This window comes from Cryptomeria japonica, chromosome 10, assembly GCF_030272615.1.
Source record: "Cryptomeria japonica chromosome 10, Sugi_1.0, whole genome shotgun sequence".
NCBI lineage: Eukaryota > Viridiplantae > Streptophyta > Pinopsida > Cupressales > Cupressaceae > Cryptomeria > Cryptomeria japonica.
This window is the reverse complement of record NC_081414.1, coordinates 426,141,703-426,165,692: the sequence shown is the minus strand read 5'-3', so window position 1 is coordinate 426,165,692 and position 23,990 is coordinate 426,141,703. Positions and strand designations below refer to the sequence as shown.

The following is a 23,990-nucleotide window of genomic DNA, read 5'->3' as shown; positions in this document are numbered from 1 at the left end:
GCACAAAGGTAAAATTGATGCTATTGAAACCGAACTAACAAGTCTAGGTAAATCTTTTGATTTTCTGAATGATAAGGATGGTGAGCAGAGGAAAAGAGTTAATTCTCTTTAGGCTAAGTTTCTTCTATTGCAAAGGCAGGAAGAAGACTTTATGAGCATGTTTTGGAAAGTTAAGGAGATTGTGGAAGCCAAGCTAGAACACTTCTCAGTTTTGTTTGAGGAGGCAGTAGAGTATGAGCAGAATCCAACTGCTCCGGATAACCTTTCAAATTCAGTTGATTTGTTGGTTGAGTGCAGAAGCCTTTCAATAAGTATCAAATTGGCTATACATTCTTCGGAAGTTCTTCTTCTAGAACTAGAGGAAAAGTACAAGCTTATAATTCCGAAGAAGAGCAACTGAAAGTTTCGTTGTGTAAGATTCAGATTCTTGGTTGTATATCTGTTCTTTCTTTTTTCATCAGAGACATCCTTTGTCCTTGATGTCAAAAGGAGGAGAAAGGAATATGAGTTCAAGGAATGTGGTTTTGAGGAATTACATGAGAAAGAGGGAGTTGGTGCAGTCATGTTTTGAATATATTTTGCCATCAATGACAAAGGGGGAGATTGCTAGATTTGTGTGAATAATGTTGTCATTGATGTCAAACCAATCATTTGGTTCTTTACCTAACAGTGTATGCAGGCCCGAATATCAGTCTGGACGTCTTGGATGTTATGGATGTTATATGGATATAGTTATGCAAGGATTGTATGCGGTCAATATGTATGTGTAGTTCAAGTATTGCAATTTTTGGTTAGAAGTTATTATGCATCATGGATAGCTTTGGATAATGACCTTTTTGAGGTCCCATTGAGTTCTCATTGACCCTGGTATCCCGATGTTAGGAATTCTTGTTGATCCCGATATCAGTTATGTATCTCGGGTTTGCGTTTTTTATGGCTATCAGGAGTATCTCTTCGAGTTTTGTGATTGTGGTTTCCTTGGTACGTGTAGAGTCTACATTTTGGAGATATCAGGCTTGATCTTGTGACGATAGGTCCATTCTCTTGGATCTGGATGACCCTTGCACTTTTTCTAGTAATCTTGGTATATGCATTGGTAATTGGAAGTATGTAAAGGAATTATGTAGAAGTATTGTGGAAGCAGACATGAGCTTATTGATAATGTGTTGGGCTTGGCCAACACACTATTCTATAATTGTACCCTTTGGTATATGTACATGTACATGAGTGGTGAATTAGATACATCGATCAAGAGAGAGTGTGTGAGATGTGCGGAAGATAGTTGGCGGCAAAAGAAGCAATGTATGTGAGAGTTGCAGACAACGAAGGTAATCAGTGTCACAGTAGTGCAGTAGTCCTTTACCAGACCTGCTGCGGAACAGTGGTGCAGAGATATCTAGCCGGATCTTTTGTAAAGTCTAAGATTTGTAATTTAAGCTTAAACTTGGAACTGATCTCATCCATTTGGAGATGCAAACCTTCTCAGTTCAACCTTTTCAATTTCAATGAGCATTCCGACAGTTAGCCATTTCTTTTGTATCTGCAATGAGCAGTCCAGCAATGACCCATTTTTGTAATCTAGCAGTGAGCCACCTATTTGTAAACACGACTATAACTAGTTATATTTTCCTAAGAGTTAACACTCTCCGTGGTTTTTCCCATTTGGATTTTCCACATACAAAATTTCAGTGTTTATCTTGTGGTTGTGTTCTTGTTTATTCTACATTAACTATTTTACTTTAGTCAAGTTTGTTTGATATTTTTTAGGACATATTCAATTGTTAAAAAGTTTATTGTTTTAAATAAGTGGGAATACTAATTCACCCCCCCTCCCTCTCAATATTCTAGTGCTTTGAACCTGATCAACATACTTCATAGTTGATCTTCGTATCTGTAGTGGCTATCTTGAAGACATTCTAAACCTCAATATTATGATGCAAGTTAAATTTGTGGTGTTCATGTAGACATGTTTTCTTGGTGCCTCTAGATCATATATAAATATAGAAGACAAATCGCATCCACACGGGTAGGAGATTTATGTAAAGTTAGAGAAATTGGCTTAGCAAGTGTTGTTATAAGGAATTGAAATATCAAATCTTTATTTCTCTACGACTTCCCAATTTTCTTCTCTTGGAGGTCTCAACATTGATGATGACATTAGAAGAATGCAAAGGATAGTTCATCTTGTTAACTTGTTTGTTCTTTTGTCCTGTGGGCAATGTAATAATGAATGGTCTAATATGAAAACCCGAAGATCGTCGTCATTTGGTAGATCATGGGAATAGAAATCTATGATTTCTTAAAAGGTACTCATTTATATTGACATCAATGACCAAAAAGGAAGTTTGCAAGTTGAATAGAAATTATGACATTTATAAAGGGAATATTGAATGTGAGGACATAAAAATGGTATTTTGAGAAAATAATGTGGGAATGGACACCTATCATTCAAACAAAGAAAGAAATTTAATCAAATGTTATGGTTGTAACAACCTTGATAGACAAATTCATTTCTTTAGAGGCAAATGATTTCATGAAGCGACTCGCATCTATAAAATTTGAAGGATATCACTTTCAAAATCATCAAGATTGGTAATGGCTTTATCATTTCTAGTTCAAGCATGATTGAAAAGTCTTAGCAATATTACAATCACGATAAGTATAATATCTAACATAAGTGCATGGAGACTTTCAAGATCATTCTTGCCATTGGCGTTTCCAAAAACAAAAAGAATAGAATCATGTCATTGTAAGTTCATGAAAGAAAAGGATGTCTAGTAGGTGTTGTTGGAATCCATATCTTAAAAATCCATTGTGATTAATAAATTGGAAGAAAACAAAAGGGGCATACATAACAATGAAGGACTCATCATAGAGGATGGTTGAAACTAGAACAAGAGCTTTGATAAAACACAACTTAGCAAAGCAGAATACATAGACACAATCACTAACATCATTGAGAAGAGGTTTCAACGCATCTTTGAGAATGCCATGGATAGGCAAAGCATTGATAATGCAAACTCTAGTTTTAGTTCTTACATCAATCCTTCAAACCTTTGCTTAGAGACATAATGATCATTACATGAAGAAGAATATTAATATCACTTAGAATATTCTTATAGAGACATAGTTGGAGTAAGTTTCCTCAAAGACCAATTTGTTTGTGAAGGCAAGAAGATACATTGCCACTTCGACAAGGCTAATATCTTATTCTCTTCTTAATGTTATGCGTTTCAAATTATCTTTTTGTAAAAGTGACTTATATCACTTATTATAACTAAAATTAAATTTTGGGCTTAATCTTTGTAAAAATTAGGTAAATCCTTACTTTTAAAAGGTGATTATTAGATGGGATCACTTAGGTAGTTATGCTAAGTGGTTATGCTTAGTAGCCTAGGTGGTTATGCTAAGTAGCCTAGGTGGTTACCCTAGGTGGGTATACTAAGTGGTACTAGTTATTAGGGAAAGCCTATAAATACAAGGCTATTTTGTAATGTAGGGGACTCTTAGAGAGAGGAAACTCTAAAGAAATTCTCAAATAAACTTTTAATCACTTTTAGCTTTTCACTATGTACAAATAGGTTTTTGGAATTTTAACATTTCAAGAAGATAACGAAGAATGCATTTTGGTTCGTGTGATCATTTTTTATTATTGTTGATTTCTCGTATGTTAAATTGGTAATCCCTTTATGTATGTGTGCAAACCATTGGCAATCTATGTAATTGATATGATAAAATGCACCCATTTCCTGGTATCTTGATTTGGATGTGTTAATATAGCCTATTTCTTTGTATGTCGAGGTTTATTGTCCTCCTTTTATCATCATTGCATATCCCAAACATATTTGTAGGTCTATATTTGTCTTTTTCTATGTTATCATGCCTATTTTATTGTCCTCCTTTTATCATCATGTCATTTAAGTTCATGAAAGAAACATATTTGTAGGTCTATCATTGAGGTTTTCATCATTCACCTTTCTTTAGTTTATTTTTCTCTATTTTTTTGTACTTCGAGGTTAAAAGTACACAAAAATCTCAAATAACTCCATCATATGAGGAAGTTGCCCCTATCAAATGTAGAGGAAGATTGTGGCTTTCCCACAATTACTCCAACTGTTGGCACAATTGTCACTGCTCTTCAATTGAACAAGATAAGATTTGAAAAAAACAAGCATAATGACAAATTTGTTTGCCAACAAAAATAAATGTATTTAGTTTATATATAATTTTATTTATACTTAAGTGTGCAGTAGTATTTTGAGGACACCTTAAATAGATAACTGTCATAAAAAAATTACTTGACAAGCAGCTTGTCAACTGTCAAATTGAGGTCTTTAATTATGAGAAAAAACAAATTCAAAATCATTCTCGAATACATAGAAAAGTGCACACTTGTACAAGGGAAATTGAGGTCAAACAATTTGCATTGTCACACCTGCATTTTTTATACATCTTACGAATTTTCAATGGTTTGTGTGTGCACCTAGTTAAAGGGACTTTTTGTTCTGAGAAGAAAACTATGAATGCACGGAGGCGTGCACCCATGTAATGCAAGGTGTGCTTGACATTTCCAAGGCCTAGGTTTGCATGTATAGGCATGCCCCTAGCTAAAGGATTACCTATTTGAAGATCAAGTGTGAGTTTATGTATATTGGTGTGCACTACTAAAAGTAACATCTGGTCAAAGGTGCAAATATCAAACTTGATTGTTAAAATTGTTGTTCACCAAGTTATTAATTTTTTATTTAATTGTCTTGTGAATTGGATAAACTATAGTAATTACTGTAAGCTTTGTACTTAAATTGTGGCTTTATATATAGATAAACCTTTGTGTTTGTGTTCATTTCAATCTGATCAGGTTTTACTTGTAATTTCAATTTCTTATGTCTAATTGAAAGTTGCAAGCATTCATTATAGTGTTAAATGTTTTTCTACAATAGTTAATTATAAAGTATAAAATATCTAATCTAGTGCAAAAGAACATATTAGCCTTTTGCCCTAGGTGAATCCAAAGACACTTTTAATTTTGTTCAGCATGAACATGAACAATCCAATAAACACTATACAAATTGTAAATAGTAAGTACCCAGTTTTAAGATTAATTATTTTTTCATTTAGCGGTAGCTTCATCTAATTCAAAGAGTAGTTCTATCACATTGTTGTTACATTTTGTGTCGATCTGAAAATGCAAATTAAAATGCTAACAATGTGCAAGTGCTAATACAACAGCAAATGCTCACATCTGCTACTTGAATGATGCAACGAGTGATGAGTGAAACTTAAATGAATCTCTAATATCTCAACTCTAAATTATATTTCATGCTTGAAGTCAACATGTAAGGGTTAGCTGAAGAGGGGCAACCTGGGCCCAAATTGAATTTTGAATTTAAAAAGGTAGCGCTTCATTTCACAATGTGGAATTGAACTAAGATTAATTTTGAGTCTCAAATTCAAACCAAGTAAGCAAATGGGTAAAATGAGGATTGAAACCAGTTGTTGGGGATGTTTGGAGGCAGAATCAAGCTAAGTTCAAGTATATGCCAGCTCTCAATGCAGAAACATGACACGTATATACTAATTATTGCATAAAAGCTAACCCAATCAAAGTGAATCCAAAACCAAGGGGAAAAATGCAAGATATGCAGTTTTCATCAGTACACCTACTGTATCAATTACTCATCAAAGGTAATGATGACTGCACAAATCTCTTTAATAAATTAATTAAATGTAACCTTTTACTTCCTTGAATTCTTAAAATATTTCAACTTAATAATTAATCAAAATATTGCATAGAAGTTTTTTCTCAAGATCAAGATACTCTTTCTAATTTTGAAGAAGAATCGTCAGTCTTATACCAAACTTAATAACGTGGAATATCTATCTTCTCAAACTTACAAACAGAGCATAGGTGTTCCTTTACAATCTGCAAGTCAAATCCAAGATCTTGGGGTGGGTTTTGGCCAGAAATTCAACTAAAGAATTCTCAAAAGAAATCGTGAGTATCTTCTAAATCATCTACTTGGAAGTTGATTGAAGCTTTATGATTTTATGTTGTAAAATCAAGTTTTTAATGAAAATTTAACAACTGTGCTTTTACACAGGCATAATACCTTCTATTGTGAATGACAATTATAAGAATAAGGCATGTATACTAGTGATTTTATGTCTTACAACTTGGCAAAAGAAAGCCTCCAATATCACTCTGTGGGCGGATTAACATTGCAAACATAAAAATTCCATATATGTTTTTTCATAAATAAATGCTGTTACCGAACTACTTTATGGGTTTATTGAAATCAAATAAAGAAGTTGTTCATTCATTCAGCTTTGAAGTGGAAATATAGGAAGCTCTAATTTACTTAAAAGGATGTGCAAGAAGTGGAAAGCGGTTCCCCTCACATCAATCAAACAGACTGAAATGTAAGGCTGCCCTGACCAACTCAAGCAATAGCATTGTGAACTGCAATTCAAGAGCAGCTAATTTGTCTAGTTCCTAAAAGCATCAACATTCGATTAAAGTTAGTTCAAATAAACTGCTTAATCTTCTTTGAAATTAAAGAAAAACTTAATGCATGCAATGACATTTACTGAGAACATACAGGGAAGGTTCCAATGCTGAACAATAAAAAGGCATTGACCATTTATATTTAAAATGAAAGATTACATAAATACAAATTTAAATAAACAGATGTGTTAACAATGTTCTGTTTGTAAAATTTCAAACCGTTCACTGATCACTCCATAAATCAGGCAACTCTAAGCAAATGCAAAGAAACCAACGTGGTAACTGTGCACACGCATTTCCCTAAATGAATCTACTTTAATAGAGTTGGCTCACTTTCCATTTACAACATTTTCAATCATGCTAGTAAATAAGCTAAGAAATATTCTCTCATGCAATCCATGCAGTAGAATCCTCTCGTTTGTAGATACTTTCTTCAATTTTAACATACATGAACTTGAGCACATATGGACTGCAATATATGAAAGTTGCCAGGGAAAGATAGCAAACACAAAAGATCTCAAATCTTATCTATAGAATCATACCAGAAGATCTAATCCCAAGGGCTGCCTAAGATTAAAATGAAAAGGAATGGGCTTAATACATGGATTCATAACTGGGAACATACCAACCTAATTCTTCAACTATCTTCTCCATTCTTTCCTCCTGACCTTTAGAATTTCCAAAAGCAGTTGTAAATGGATAGACATATACAACCTTCTTTGCCATAGATCTGTATGTCACTAAATCACTTTTCACCAAAAATTCCAAAACATCACGGCCAAATACACCATCCACCTCTGCCTGCAGATATTGACCTGAAAAAATAACAAACAAAATTATTTTGAAAAAACCATATTTTTGGGTTATGTGACATGTACAGGTTATATTTTTTCCATTGTCAAGTGCTCAATGAATGAAAAGAGGGATCTGAGATTTACATGTTTCATTGAGAGAAAATAAATGACTTCTAAATCTATGATTTGGGATGCATGGAACAATACAATGCTACCTACCAATCACAATATTTTAACTTTTTTACTTTTCCAGATTGAAATTGCCATTTAAATTTTTCAAAACAATGCTTGTTTTTCTTACTAAACGAATGTTTCTTATATTAGATAAGCAAACAAATATGTTGCAAATGACAACCACATGGATTTTTTATTTTGAGCTGGTGAAGCCAACCCTAAGGGTTCTCCAAAACATTTTGACCTACTAAGACCAGCAAGGCTAACACTTGAGCCTTTAGTCACAAAGCAAAGTTTCTTCATTACTTTGGAATAAATTCATTCAGATTTTGAAGTGACAAAAAGTTCACAACATATCTCTTCTGATAATTTAAGTGCGTCCAATCACAAGCAAGGGATCTCCTCCTAGAAAACTATCCAACAAGATTTCCGAAGGAAGGAAATTGCCACCAATATTAATGTACAACAAAAAAGAGGGTCTAAAAAGATCACAATTGGCGTACTCCTTTCTTAAGGTATGACTTTAATTGCCTTAAAAAGTATCTTCAAAGTCTAAGAATAAATAGAGAGTGAGAGACATTAGTAATGAGATGAGCTGCATCAGTCGCCTCTATTTAAACAAATTAAAGTTGGAAGCAGACAACTAAGACCTCTGCCCCCTACTAGTGTGGGTTGGTATCAAAGATGGAAATGGGCCACTAAAATGCCATAGTTAAATGCAAGGATTTCTCCCGTAGAAATTCTTTAATGGAATATAAAACATCCAAGCTTATTTTGAGGATAACTTAGTGGAATTCCCCCTTTTTGGAATTTTGTCCAAATCTTGGGATTAATCATGTGTACTGATATACACTTTTCCCATTATCTTGTAATCTGCCCTTTTTACCTCCACATCAGCTCATCTTACATACCACCCATGAAACGGGGGGCAGTTTAAACACAAGTAACTATTATCATGATTGGGAGCACACTTGCCATTTAAACTTCATGCCATAATGTTGGACACAGCTTTTTAAGTACTTGACGAGTAGTAGCTTTAAATGATCTGTCTGTAAACTGGTTTTGAACAGTTCAAGGCCAAAATCCCTTGATAAACAGATTCTTTTCCACACCTTGCTGGCCGCAAGTTCTATGCTACAGTGTTGGATAAATATCTTTTTAAGTACTTGAAGAGTAGTAGCCTTGAATGATCTGTAAACTAGTTTTCAACAACTCACAACTGAAATCCCTTGACAAACAGATTAATTTTGATACTTAGTAGACCACAAGTCCATGCTACTCTAGACAACTTTCAGGCTGTGGAATATGATGTCTCTATTGCTCTATGGCTGGTTTCTAATACCATGCATTCAGTATCCAGGGTTAAACATGCTCACATTCATGCAACATCAATAGCATCATTATGCAAGGTTAAACATTCTCCCATTCATGCAACATTAATAGCATCATTTACATCATACTCAAAATCATGCTATTACACATATGAATATTTAACCAATCCACAAAACCATAATGATACCATGAGTGTGGTTATGTCAGATTAAATTCAACAAATATATTGTGAAGAAGAACCATGCTTGTAAATCAAACATACAGTTGCTCAACCATGTTATCGGTGCATAGTTTTTTTCCTGCATTTAGTTTGTTACACTGACATTAGTGCGCATTCCAGGTGAGCTTACTTAGGTAGGTATCTATTTAGGTGTGTTCTCTACCTTGAACATAGGTAGGCATCTCCTTAGGGACGTAATATGCATTTAATAAAGGTGGTTGTACTTTCCTAGTTTGGTGGAGACTTGTACTACGCATGTCCCATCTCCTTTATTCCAGACTGATTATACATTCACATCTCTTGGTGGCATATCCTATATATACCCACCACCTCTAGCTTACTCTTGAGCATCTCATTATATTGATTTCTCCACTTGGACAATAGTGTATATTGGAGTAATCTCTTTCTAGTTGTATCCTCTTCCTAATGGAATAGTCACATGTTGCATCTACAATCTTCAATTGTCATGTGCAATTTGGCTTTGTGACTTGTTCTTGTCATCTAGGTCTTCAATGTGCATAGACATCTTTGCAAATCTCGCATCGTATCAAAGCATTTTATACTAAATTTTACATATCAAAGCATTTTGTACTAGGTTTTACATGGTATCAAAGCAAGTTGGTGATTCAAGGCTCAGCCATCTTCATTGGGGGTCATGGGTCTCATGTGTGGTATTGTTTTGCAGGCTCGTCTAGTGAATGGTGGAGCACCTCTTGAGCATATCATTGTGTTAGAGGATCTGATATTGTCGGCTTTGCCTCATTTTGTTTGAATTGGGCTTCAAAGGAGAGATTTGCAAGGGTTTGAAGGAAGAAATTACTTGTGGGCATCAACAAAGCAATCAATTTTAGATGCATTTTGGGTTAGATCTGACCCTACCATTGCATCCATAGTGCCCCAAAACCCTAAGATACCCTATTTTTCAACAACATTGTCCAAAGGTCTCTATAAATTTTACTTTTCTACCATACAAACTAGCATAATTTAAAGGCATCTTGTAATGTCCCCTTCTCAATGATGTGCTTTCAGTGATCCATTGGCCTATTCTGGAGACCCGTAGGCTATGTGGAAAGGAGAATTAGGGTTTCCAACTTTGGTGGAGTTCTGCACGATCTTTTTAGGGTTTACCAGGAGGGAATTCTTCAATTCTGTCTATGGTTTCCTTCTGGGTTTTTTATGAACTCTTGGGTGGCATAACATGCATTGGATTCTTTGACGAAGTAAGAACTTACTATTTTTAGTAAGTTAGGGTTTGGCTGATTGGATGATGCTATCTTACTGAGCTTTCCAAGCTCTTTCTCTGGGTGCGAAGACCGTGCTTTTCGGAGGAGTATTTCAGGACTTACTATTTTTAGTAAGTGGTAGTATGGAGCATTTCTATTTTTGGCAATTTGGACAGGGTCCTGATCCTGCATCAATTCAGTGGTCTTCTTTGCTTAGCTTCATCCTAGTTTTGTTGATAATCAGTATTGGAGTCATAAGTGATTTAATTAAATATTGTTGGTGTTGGGAATAAGCCACACCCGGACCGACGATGGACTGGTCCAAAAGGGGCCAGTAGCTTAGTGGTAGAGCACTCCAACAGCGTATGGAAGGTCCTAGGTTCGAGTCCTAGCTGGTCCATGCCTCAACATGGTACCAGAGCCAGGTCCAGGCTAGGAGCCCCAAGCACACGAGACGTGTGGCTTAAGAGGGGGTGTTGGTGTTGGAAATAAGCCACACCCGGACCGATGATGGACTGGTCCAAGAGGGGCCAATAGCTCAGTGGTAGAGCACTCTAGCAGCGTATGGAAGGTCCTAGGTTCGATTCCTAGCTGGTCCATGTCTCAACAAATATTATTTCCTTGTCCTAAGGTTTAATATTTAAATATTTGTATTTACTGATTAAGTGTATTGAGGACGACTTAAGGAAAAATAATTATCTGATATCAATATTGTTATTGTCCTAAGTCAATGGCGTTAATTTGGTGACGATTGGGGATGATAAAACATCTCATGTTATATTATTTTAATGTTGCAGAATTGTCACCAAAGGTAAAGTTCGAACTTTGCCTATGAAGAAGGGAAGTGGGCGCCATGTTAGGTGAAGACATGAAATGAAATGAAAAGAGTTTGAGTTGAGTTTGGGCGCCATTTGCATTTGAATTTGGTGGAGCATGAAGTTATAAATAAGAGCCTTGGGCTCTTATTTTGAGCATCTTGAAAAAATTGCATCGTTATGCTGTCGGTTTGGCGACTGAACTTGAAGCTGCGGAGTGTGGCTCCCTAGTATTGCCAGTTTCGTACTTGAGACATAGTACCTAGCTGAGTCGTGTATTCTTGTGACATTTTCAGTACGTATTTTCAATATTTTCAAAGCGTGATGTGTTTTCTGGAGTTGCTGGTTTGGTGTGGCTGAAGCGAAGAATTGCGCGTATCTCCCTGCCTGTGCGACCCATCATTTTGGGTATCGGCTCTTTGGAAGCATACTAGGAAGGCGATCATTCTTCCAACTTGGCATGGTTTTTGGTGTGGATTCTGATTTTTAGGGGTAGATCGAACTTTCTACTGTGCCGCCCCCTTTTCTGGCCGTCTTGGGATGTGTGCAGCTGCTTCCCAGTCTCCAGTGTTGCAAGTTTGAGTTTCTATGTTGGACGCCTATGTTATATCTATCGTTTGCTTTTAATTTGATGCGATTCTGGATAGTTTTGAGAAAGTTATGAGTGTTTTGGTGTTTCCGGTAGTGGCTAGACAGTGTTTTTCTAGCTTGCAAAATTAGAACAGCAGTAGTGCTTATATTGTGTGATTTTGGAAGTATTTTTCTTGGGATCAGCATTAAACATCTTCTCTATTCTTTTTTCTCTATTTTGTAAGATTGTTTCAGTAGTACTACTGATCAATCATTCTTGCTGCAACTTATCTGTATTTCCCATTGCATAAGTGGAAGAGGCTGGCCATGCCGCCTATCTTTGTTTGTAATAATATCCTCCCGCTGAATAAGCGGTGGAGTTGATAGTAATCTTCATTTTAGTCCTCCCGCTGCATAAGCGGTGGAGTTGATAGTAATCTTCATTTTAGTCCTCCCGCTGCATAAGCGGTAGAGTGATTGTTCATTCCAATTGTTTGTATTAGGATTTTTCATTACCCGTTGTATAAGCAGAAGGGGTTGGCTTGCCGCCCAGTATTGTAATCAGCATCTCAGATTTGCATCTAACGATCCCCTATCGCTATATGCTCTCACCCTCCCAGTTTGGGCTCTTGGTGATCAGAAAGTGGAGGGTTCCCTTCAGTTCTTTGGATTTCTTTATTCTTACCATAACGGGTTACTGTGATTGTTTGTAAATCTCATTGGAAAATCAAAAAAAAAAATTAAAGGGAATATTACACATCTTGAAATAGTCTTCGCTAGCATGAGCAGTGTACCAAGTGAATCTACAATCTACGCATGTGTATGAAGGAAGAATCCCACATTCATTGTATTCTACATAGGTTTTACTACCTACAGTAACTTTGTGATCATTGACTTGTTGAAAGACCCTATATATGGGGTGGTATAGGTGAGCGGCTTTGTACTACCTATTGCCCCAATTCCTTCCATGTTGCCCAATGGCCTCTCCATGCACCAACAACTCTTTATTTTATGGTTGACAACATCTCTAAGAAAATATTGCTCTAAACAATCCGACACCACTCCAAACCTCCAACAAAAGGATCATGGTGAAGTGCCATTAAAAAGCATAAAATTATTGATATACAACAATCAACTTTACATATTAATTGTGGAGCCTAGTGAGCTCAATCATATTTGAGGTACTACTCAATAAAGACTGCATATTCCCATGGCATCCAGCTCATGACAAGCAAAAAGCTAATCTTTCCCTTTTCAATTGATGAGACTAAAACCTAATTATAGTAATTCTTCATGACCTTGCAATTTACAAGAAATAATTTTTTCTTTGAGTGAATGATATACCTATAAAAGATCAATGCCATTGAATAAGTAATTAAGAGATATGTATAAAAAGGATAGCCATGAAGATAAAACTAAACCTTACCTTAAATTTTAGCAAACGTGATTCCAAAACAAGCATTGACAAAATCGTCATCTATGAAATCACAAGACATAATTTGCAAATAATCACCATAGCCTTTCTTAAATGCTTGAGAAATGAGCAATCTAGCATATCCTCTAATATGATTTGTCATAGGCTTGATGCACACACCAAGGTCATTTGCTTGTAAAGGGACCATATTTTCAACCCAATAAAAATACTTACGTGATGAAATGGGCAGATGGCTCACCAAGTGGCTCAAATTGTTCTCAAATTTGGTCAATGGGCCAATAAGGGTCTTGAGGTGCCTAAGTATAAGCCTCAACAAACCTAGTGCCATCTCGATCTTGTATCCGAACCGAAGCAAGACCTAACAAATACAAAAAGAGAAAGTGCCAAACTCGATAGCTACAAAGTTACAAACTAAGGCTTTGATTATTCAACCAGCTAGGATTTAGTGAAATGAATATAGCACATGTCAAGATTGATTTGTCGAGTGTTGTGTGAATTGGACAGGTTGTGTTAAATCAAACAGTTCATAGTTTATCATGGAAAATTATAATATCCCTTATATTATGTTCATTTCAGTACATTAATTATCCACAATTTTGTTGTCCTCATTTTTTGTTTTAAAAAATGATGGACCATTACATGAATTTTTTGTCAAAAAATGAAAATTTTACTCTATGGCATGCTTCCCGAGGCATAATTTTGCTTCACCCCTGGACTGGCTTAATCCTTAGTCCATCCTTGAACCACGTTTCAAATTTCATCGCATTCTAGGTTCGTTTGCTATGTTTTTCCTTCAATTTCAGGTTTTTTCTCCCTAACAGAAGGTGGGAAATTTTCCTTAAGTTGCAAGTTTTAATGTTTTCCTTTGTTTTAGTCTTTGTAGGGAAATTTTTAGCTAATTACAAGTGCACTTACTTTTTATTTCCCCCTTGATGCTTTTTGGCTTTTTAAGTCATAATAGGAATTTTTTGGATAAGTTACATGTTAATTTAAAGTTGCAAATTTAAAAAGTCACTTGTAATTCTTTTATAAAGTTCCTATTTTAGTGTTTTTACTTGTAATGGGGATTTTATTCCCCTATTACATGTGTTAAGTTATTAAAACTTGTTGAGGGGATTTTATTTTCCCTTTACAAGTTATTATCACTTGTATTTCTCTCTCAAAAACCCGATTTTGCCTAGAATGGAGAAAGTGACATTTTGAACTTGCAATTGAGTTTTAAAAACCCGATTTGCTCCATGAATGAAAATAAAGGCATTTTAAACTTGCTATTGAGTTTTAAAAACCCAATTTTGCCTTGTGGAATGAAAAGTGACATTTTAAACTTGCAATATGAAAAGAGAAACCCAATTTTCATTATTGCATGTAAAAAAGAAACTTGTTGCATCTCTCCAAGAACCCGACCAGCCAAGAAGGCGAATTTGTTGAAGTTTTCAAGCAAATTTTGTGGAGGAATTTTAGGAGGTAAGAGGCGTTTTGGATTGTCTCCTATTTTTATGCATTTATGAACACGTCCCACGCCATTTGGAGGTTCAAATCGTTAGGTTTTAATGATATATAAACAGCAAAAAACATGTTTATTAATGCCATGATTTTCTTTGAAATTTGTCACAATTTCAACTCTCCTAAATCGTTTTTGCTTCCTTCACCTAGGCGTGGGGTTTGGATAGAGATTCGACCCATTTTCTTGCATCTTGAAACACGTTTTTGTTGTTATTCTCCAAATCTGAGTTTGGAAAAACGTGGCAAGGGTTTTGGAATCTTTTTCTATTTAAAGGATTGTCTTCTTCATTCAAAGATAGTTTCATCTTTTGAAGAGGCATTTTGGATTGAAGCAAGGTATGTTTTCTTTTCTTCTTGTTCCATTTTATTGTCTTCTTGTTTTTTCCATTCTAGTTGTAAATTTGTATATATGTTGGTTTTGCCCTAAAATTGGTTTTGTGAGAGATTTTCCCCTTTGCAAAGCAATTTGTGAATTGCATTGTTCTTCCCCATTTTCCCTCTTTACTTGTATTCGGGATTTTAAATCCCGATTACAAGTTGGATGAAAATAATTGATCTTCCCTTATGGTTATAAGATTTTAACCATCTTTTGTTGAAATTCCAAGTTGCAAAGATGAAAAATACCCATTCTTCCAAAATCAGGTTTTTTGATCCGGATTGTATGTTGAAAGTTCTTCCCATTTTCTTGAAAATGACATTCCCAAAATCTTTCCATTTTTGTTCATACTCATTGCCTATATCCGTACTTTCCATTCACGTCATTTCCCACATGTCCAAAACTCATTTTTCACTCATTTCTCCATTTTTTGTTTTACAAGTATACTTGCATTCAAGTTTTAAAAATCTGATTGCATGTTCGTTCTTCCCCATTTGTATACTTGTAAAACTTTCCCCAAGATCTGAAATTGGTCAAAGTCGAGTTTCCAGCATTCCCATTTATTTCCCATCTTTCTCTCACAAAGTTGTGAAGTGCAAGGGTTGGAGTTCTTCCCATTTGAAGAAGGAAAAATGTTAGTTGCAGCTGATTATGATGTTGCTTTAACATTTTTAAGTCTTCATCACAGCATACCAGGTTGTTCTTCGATGTCAGATTTATCATCATCTCCCATTCCAAAGAAGATGAAGTATAAATATGACAAGTACTAGAATGAAGTTTCACCTTCACAAGTTTCCTCTCCTTTGGATCATATCAAGGATACGGAGATAGGGCATGTTGACATGTCAGAATTCATTAAGAGGGTGGAGGATCCGCAAGATAGTAATATGCAGCAATTGTTGGACAGCCACATTCATCATGCATCCTCTTTTCCAGTGGCTGCCCTAGAACCTGAATTTGTTCTCGCTTGCGCCCATCACTTTGACGAGGAGACGAGAACCATTAGAAATGATGCTGGTGAGGCAATAATCCACCTTGATGTGGATACTATTGAGAAAGTCTTCAGAATACCACCAGCACTTGCTTATATGAAAATTTCAAAGGATAGTGCAGCTGAGTATTATGTCAAGAGGGAAAAGGACAAAAAACGCCACATTAACAAGTGGATGCATGAGCCACGAGCCGCCTTCACGAGGGGGGCTAAGTTGTACCGTTGTGACTTCAAGTGGGAAATTGGAGACATCATCACTCTCCTCAGCAGGATGATGGGTCATGAGCACTCTAATGTGTTTGAGCCCTGGATGTATCAGTTTACCATGTTCATAAGGCAATCCCATCATATATCATGGGGAGAGATTATCAGTGATGCTTTGTGCGAACAACTTGTAGCAGTCCCTACTACAATGACTTTCTACATGAATTCATACTTAGAGTATTTGGCAGCATCACTCAGACATTTCCCTGGTCTTTCTTACAAGGGTGATCGCTCGCTTATACCTGTGTGGGAATATTATGACCAGTTGTCTTTGAGACGCAACGGATTACATTTCAGAAGGGTTCAAGACACATTCTTTGGTTACTTCATGTGCCAATTTGACAAGACTCTAAAGAACAAAAGGGTGTCAGATGAAGCATGGGAAAGAGTGAATGAGTATGGGTGCTTGTTTCTTCAATTCCCGACTTTCACTTATGTAAGAGTCGGATGCTACAGTGGGCAGCCATACATGCTTCCTAGATACTCGACCGATAAGATCATTCTTATGGAATTGGGAAGACAGATCATGGTTGTGCACACTCATCAATCTGTTAAACATAAGGTTGGAATGGGGATTTCTACAACTAACCCATTGAAGATTGGTCGGTATTCTCTTGTCACATCCGTCAAAGCCAAAGCTATGGAGACTGAGATGCAGGAGATTAAACTCAAAAGGTTTAAGTCGAGGGCAGATTTTGACTACCGGGGTATGAAGGAAAAGATCAAAAAGTCCTTCGTACATGTGCATCATATTGAGGATATCTAGGTAGATCTCCGTACAGAATGGAGGTTCTCAAGATGGACTACTGCAGGCTTACTGTTGAGCAAGTTATTGATCTAAACCTAGTGGACATTCTGCAAGAAATGATTGATGATGGTAATGTGCTTGATCTAGAGTTTGTCTCACGTAGGGTTGAGGAAGCCCCACTTCCTTTAATCCAATGGTCACATAAAGAATGCACTTCCATTCTTGAAAGATTTCAACCTATCTTAACTAACACCAACACTTGACTCAAAGGTAATGGTGTTAGACTCATCAAAATCAAGGTTGGAAAAGAAAATGACTCTGCAGGGCCTCTTGGACGTAAGTCTGAGATTCAGATTGACAACAAGGAAGGTGCATCATTTTCAGGCACTAGGATCAAATTGCGGGTTAGTCGAGCAATAGTGCTTCCTCCTGAGGAGGCGACAGATCATGGAAAAGAAAAATCCCAGATTCACATTCATGTGATTGATCCTGATAATCCGAAGGAAGGACAACAATCTGATGATGCTCCTAAGTCACTGGCTTCGGAGTCACCTCATGAGATTCCCTCCTCAGTTTCCATGGAGCTGCCTCTATCTCCTCCTGCCATAATAGTGGAGGAGTCTCCTCAGAATGTCGTTCCTATTTCAGTAGTTGAGCCACCTCTTGATCATCAACAAGAGAGTTTGTTGGAAATCCCCGAGGATACTCCTGCATGTATCCATTTGTCAGAGATTGATACCTCTACTACTGGCTTTGAAGAATTTATGAGGCAATCTTCATGCCCTTTGGTTACCAAGCAAACTATGGTTGTCATTCAAACAAATACTCCTCCCAAGGTGACTACGGATGTTCAAACAGAAACTACTTCCCCTTCGCCTTCAGTAGCTACTAGAGGAGAACTAGTCATTTTACCTCCATGGCTTAGTTCTTTTACCCCAAAGAGGAAGAAGCGGGAAATCTCTCCTGATGTCTTTGATTATCAACAACTCAAGCAGTCTAGGCCCAAAGTTGCTAAAAAAGCCAAGACGATCTCAAGAGTAACTGTTGACAGCAACAAGATGAAAGTGGCAAAAATTGTTGAGCCCCTTCTGGATAAGCCACATGAGGAAATGCAAGCTACTGATTACAGAGTTACAAGGATAGAATTGGGTAGACAAACGCATGAAGTGGTCAAGCATGATGCCCAACAATCTGTAGCTTCACTAGTCCAGTGGTATGATGAACTTCTAACAAAGAAAGACAAGCTAGAAGAGGAGAATAGGCAATTTGTTGTAGTTGTTCATAAAATTACAAAACCTGTTGGTGAAGGGAGTAATCCTACAAGTTCTTCCGGTTCACAAGAATCAATTCGGGGAGTTGAAAGAGCTGCTCAGAAAGTACAAGTGTTGGATTCTTGGGTGGATCAACTTCATAATCTGTGTGCACAAGTGCTGAAATACATTTTCCAAATGATGTCTAAGTTGGAGACCATTGAAGAAAAATTGAATCATACTTCCAAGACTTTCAAATAGAATTTGGAAAGGGTTGAAGGTAGCTTGACAATTTGGCACACAATGTCTCGACAACAGTTGAGTGTTCTTCAGGAGCATGCCATTAGTCCTTCCAGGGTCATGTATTTGGAATTTGAAGAACTTCTAGAGAACAAAGCCCTTGTTCTCAAATCCCTCATTGAGGAGATTGATGATGCAATGAGATTGCGAGTTGAAGTATTCCAAGGTGTTGTTTCTCATTGTGAGAAGGCCTCTTGCAATATAATGAGTCAGAATGGAGAGTTGATACCAAAAAAAGAAGTGCTCGTAGATCTATAGATGAGGATTCATAATGAGTGGAGGAGCGAACAATTTTCAGCTGCCTCAATTCAGGTTTTGATGAAATATCAAATCTTTTTGCACGAAATCCAGTCCACTTTGGAGAAGAACAACTCTATGCTTCTTCAATGCCATGACACCATCGTGAAGACCATGGTTGTTGCCAAGAACACCCACGAACCGAATCTTGCTGAGCTACAAATGATCATCCAGAAGTTCGAAGGATTCATGTCTTCACATGCTGCAACTTAAGTGTTTTTCAACACTTAGTTGCATTTTTAAAAAATTGTAATCTCTTAGTTGTAGTTTTTCTTTTGACAAGTCACATGTAAAAACATTTTGTAAATTGAAAGTCAAGTCTTTACTTGCACTTTTGTAATTACATGTAAAGCAACTACAAGTTGTGTTCAATTAGGACTGTAGTTGGAATAAGTCATAGTTAGTTATTGAATAGATCTTGGTGGTTGAGAGAATCTCTCAAGTTAGTTAGGATCCTCCCACCTTTTTCTCAAGACTCCTCTTCTATAAATACTTGAGAGGTCTATTGTAATCTTTATCTTTTAGAAAAGCAAGCAAAAACTCTGCCAAATTTACAGCAAAGAAGTCTTTGAGCTTTCATGTGTGAATTTAAGAATTGAAAGAAATAGAAGAAAATTGCTCAAGCTTTGAATCTTTGTGCTACATTCTTGGGTTTGTGTTTCATATTATCTTTCTTGCAAGTGTTTCATTTAGAACTTAATCGAATTTGATTTGCAGTCTTTGAACTGCAAGTATTGGAGGTTAAAATAAGTTAGAGTAAATATTCTTTTGAGAGGAGCTGCAAGACTTTGTGCTTGCACTTGTTCTTAAGAGAGTCTAGAAGTAGATTTTGTAAGAAATAAGTTGTGAGTCTTTGAGCTTGTACTAGTTCTTACTGTTTTACGTAGAAGAGAATAAAGTATTTCAGTCTTTGTGCTGATATAATTTGTTCTGAATATCATTAATATAGAAAAAAGGGTAGATAGGACTTCACATAATCAAGACTTTGACCTTGATATTGCTGTCCCGTCCCGAAGGAAGTGACGGAAGTCTTTGAGCTTTCAGGAAACTTCATTTCCTTTCTCTCATTTCATTTCAAAAAGTTGTTATTGCTGTTTTATGTTAAATTGCTATCACTTTTCTGTGAAGAGAAAAGGATATTGGCTTTCTTGAAAGAAGAAGAAAGACTGATGTCCCATCTTATTTTAGTTTTAAGTTGTAGATAGATGGGGGGATCCTTCCCTTAATTAGGAGAGTTTTACTCACACACTGTGGTTGAAACCACTATTTTGTAGATTTCCCCAAGTGTACAAAATTTTCAACCAACAAATTTATTATTAACTAAATATATATTATTCATTTACAAAGTTATCCACAGTTAATATTAAAAGAGTTATCCACAATTTACAATTAACTAAATATTGTATTACTTACAATCTAAGTTGCAGGGTTCGCCCCTGGGAAGCCCTGGTACGGGTCCGGGTTCGACCGGGTCCGTGGTATGGGTCCGGTTCGACCCGGGTTCGACCAAGGTTCGTAAAACCCAGGGTGGGTTCGACCCGGGTCGAACCCAGTCGAACCCGGGGTCGAACCCAGTCGAACCCGGGCGGACCCAGTCGAACCCGCGTGGCTGGGCGGCCCAATAAGTTAAAAAACAAACCAAATTTTTTTTTTTTTTCAATTCCGCCTTTAAAAAAGCGAAAATTATAACCTAAAAAACACTTCTAAAACATCTTATTGACACATTTCACCTCATTTGTGTTGCAAACAAATTTTTTATGAGAGCAGGTTGAAGAGAGGTTGAAGAGAGGTTGAACAAAATTTGGCTTCCAAGATCAAAGAGGAGGAGTTGAAGACTGATTTTAGAAGCTTCAACAAGTGTTGCAGCATCATTTCCATACATTTTCAAGCTTCCATTGGCAGCAAGAGGTAGGTTTTTAAACATTTTTTTCCAACTATTTTTGTTTCACAAATTGTCAAACATGAAACTTGAATTTTTTTTCATTATTTAGTTTTTGTTTTTGAATATGTTTATTTTATTTCTTGCCATAGGAACTAGAATGGCATCTACATCTTCCTCCATTGGCAATGAACAAGTAATTGCAAAACAAAGAAATGATCCAAATTCTCCCTTATGGAAATATGTGGACATTATAAAACAACTTCCGGGAGGTGGGGGATTCCGTTGGAAATGCCATGGATGTGATATTGAACGTAATAGTTCATATTATCGAGTGGTAGGCCATTTGTGTGGAATAAAAGGAAGAGGCATCAAAAAATGCCCTGGCAAAAATGGTAAACCTATACCAGATGAGATAGTGATGAAATATATTAGGGAGCATGAGGCAGCAGAAGAGAGGGAAGCCCGTAGATTGAACCAAACCGCATCAAAGAAAACAAGGGGAATGCAAGGCCCTTCTAATCCCAGTATTGTAGTAGAAGACCACCCCTTCTTTGCCACAAATGAACCTCAAAGTGAACCACCCTTGACACGTAAAAGAACAAAAGGGCCTTTAGAAACCGCATTCCAAAATGAGAGTAGAGACAATGCTGATCAAGATATAGTAAGGTGCATTTATGCAAATGGTTTGTCATTCAATGTTGTTCGCTCCCCATATTGGAAGCAAATGATAAAAAGTGTTAATGAGGCACCAAGAGGGTATAAGGGCCCCGGTTATGAGAAGGTACGTGGAACATTATTGGAGAAAGAGGTGAAGAGGGTTGAAGATGCATTGAAACCCATAAGGGATTCGTGGGTTGAGACAGGTGTAACAATTGTTTCAGATGGGTGGAAAGATGCTAAAAACTGTCCCTTGATCAATGTCATAGCGGTGTCCCCTAAAGGGGCAATGTTTTTGAGAGCTGTGGATTGTGAGGGCCAAATAAAAGATGGCGAATTTATTGCAGAAATTCTCATCTCTGCCATTGAGTCTGTGGGACCCCGCAATGTTGTCCAAGTCATAACGGACAATGCAAAAAATTGTAGAGCTGCTGGTTTGTTGGTTGAGCAACGCTATGATCACATCTTTTGGACACCTTGTGCGGTACATTCGCTCAATCTTATGCTACAAAGGATTGGGCAAAAAATAAAATGGATCAGAGATGTGTATGCAGAGGCTGAGGACATCCAGATGTTCATCACAAACCACCACATGTCTCAAGGGATTTTTAGAACCTATTCGAATTTGGAGCTATTGAAGGTAAGTGAAATAGTAATTTAATTTTACATTTTCTGATTTTTTTGAATTTTCAATGTTAATAATATCATTGTGTAAGCTATATTGTGTATTCTTCTTTAAAGTTTGGCTTTATTTTTTAATAATTTGGCATTAATTTGTGTTATAGGTTGCTGAGACCCGTTTTGCATCAAACACAATCGTCTTAAGACGACTTGTGAAAGTTAGAGTGGCACTATGCAATATGGTGATCAGCACCAATTGGACTGTATGGAAGCAAAGTAGCACTGAGAGGGCAGGAAAAATTAGGGATAGAATATTGGATGAGAAATGGTGGGATCTTGTTACATATCTCCTAAGTATCACTGAGCCCATCATGAGCATGATTCGCTATACAGACATGGATAGGCCTTGCATAGGTGAGATTTATGATGGCATTGATTCAATGCTTGAAAAAATAAAGTTCACTATAAATGAAAAAGAGAATGATCCTCAGGAGAAATTCTTCAAAGAACTGGAATTAATTATTGTAGAGAGGTGGAATAAGATGACCACTCCTTTGCACCTTCTTGCCTATGCCTTGACACCTAAGTACTATAGCAATCAGTTTCTTGATAAACCAGGAAGGATTCCACCATGGAGAGATCTAGAAGTATCTGATGGGTATAAGGCAGCATTTCTTAGACTATATCCCGATGATGATTTGCGAGATGTTGTTACAAATGAGTTCATAGAATTCGCAAATGGGAATGGTCTAAGTGTTGATGCACTTCGTCATAGATCCAAGAAAGATGCTCATAGCTGGTGGTACTTCCATGGCACATGCTTCCAACACCTACAACCCCTCGCTATAAAAGTTTTATCACAAGTAAGTTTAATTAATTAAAATTTTTAATTTACAAGTTTTAGTTTATTTATAGTTTACTTTGTCTTCATAGGTTGCTAGTAATTTTATTTTTATTAATGTATAACTTTAATTGTTTACTTTGTCTTCATAGGTTGCTAGTTCATCTGCTTCAGAAAGAAATTGGAGCACATACTCTTTCATCCACTCAGTAAAGCGCAATAGGCTGCTATCAAAAAGAGCGGAGAATTTAGTATATGTGCATTCCAACCTACGTCTTCTTTCACACAAACAACATGACTACACACAAGGGGAAACAAAGATGTGGGATATAGAGCCAGAGCATACTGATTTGGATGCTCCTGGTTCTCAGCTTCTTGCATTGACACTTGATGACTCGGAAATTGAGCCAACTTATAGTGCAAGTGCAAGTGGCATTGGCTCATGTAATGTCAATGTCAATGAGGATGAGGAGGAGGAGGAGGAGGAGGAGGATGAAGAATTAGATGATCCATTTGATGATTAAACTTTTAAGTTTATATTTTTGAAAGTTGAAACAATGATACTTGAATATTTTGTCATTTTGATATTAAACTTGATGTATATGATGCTATTATCAATTATGGTATGATCATGATGCTATGATTACAAGTTTATGTTTGTTTTGTTGTTCATATGATGCTATGTGACATGCATATTTTAATTCATGCTTATAGGCTTTGATATATATATATATATAATATATATATATATATATAAATTTACATGTTTTTGTACTAACGAACCCAAACGAACCCAAACCCCTTTTCAAAATTTTGCCGTACCGGCGTACCGGGTTCTTCGAACCCGAACCCGAACCCGAACCCGAACCGGCAACTTAGCTTACAATTAATAAAACTATCCATTTTTTATATCCTTATTATGTACATTACATAAACCAAAAGAAATCTTTTATTATGTTGACTGATTCATAAATAAATAATTGATAAACAAGCACAATTTGTATAGAGTAACGAATGTCATGAATAATGGAAGTGTGCGATTAAGAACTAAGTTGCCGGTTCGGGTTCGGGTTCCGGTTCGGGTTCGAAGAACCCGGTACGCCGGTACGGCAAAATTTTGAAAAGGGGTTTGGGTTCGTTTGGGTTCGTTAGTACAAAAACATGTAAATTTATATATATATATATATATATA

General features: G+C 36.5%; 2 protein-coding genes across 3 annotated transcripts in view; one reads left to right on the top strand and one right to left on the bottom strand.

Annotated features, from left to right (window-relative positions):
- Positions 1 to 6,616: 6,616 nt before the first annotated feature.
- The window catches only part of LOC131034108 (thylakoid lumenal 17.9 kDa protein, chloroplastic), a 43,470-nt gene continuing 26,096 nt past the window's right edge, over positions 6,617 to 23,990 (bottom strand). For both annotated transcript variants that reach the window (XM_057965493.2, XM_057965496.2), the window contains exon 4: positions 6,617 to 7,320. In XM_057965493.2, the coding sequence (XP_057821476.1) occupies positions 7,100 to 7,320 (221 nt within the window). In that variant the 3' untranslated portion in view covers positions 6,617 to 7,099. The remainder of the gene's footprint in view (positions 7,321 to 23,990) is intronic.
- Positions 20,575 to 22,531, top strand: LOC131859407 (uncharacterized). The gene is made up of 2 exons (XM_059213110.1): positions 20,575 to 20,705; positions 20,829 to 22,531. The coding sequence occupies exon 2, from the start codon at positions 20,837 to 20,839 to the stop codon at positions 21,995 to 21,997; it is 1,161 nt and encodes a 386-aa protein (XP_059069093.1). The 5' UTR covers positions 20,575 to 20,705; positions 20,829 to 20,836; the 3' UTR covers positions 21,998 to 22,531.

Excerpts from the sequence above, each read along its gene's own strand:
- LOC131859407 (XM_059213110.1), top strand. The coding sequence starts at position 20,837 with ATGGCATCTACATCTTCCTCCATTGGCAATGAACAAGTAATTGCAAAA.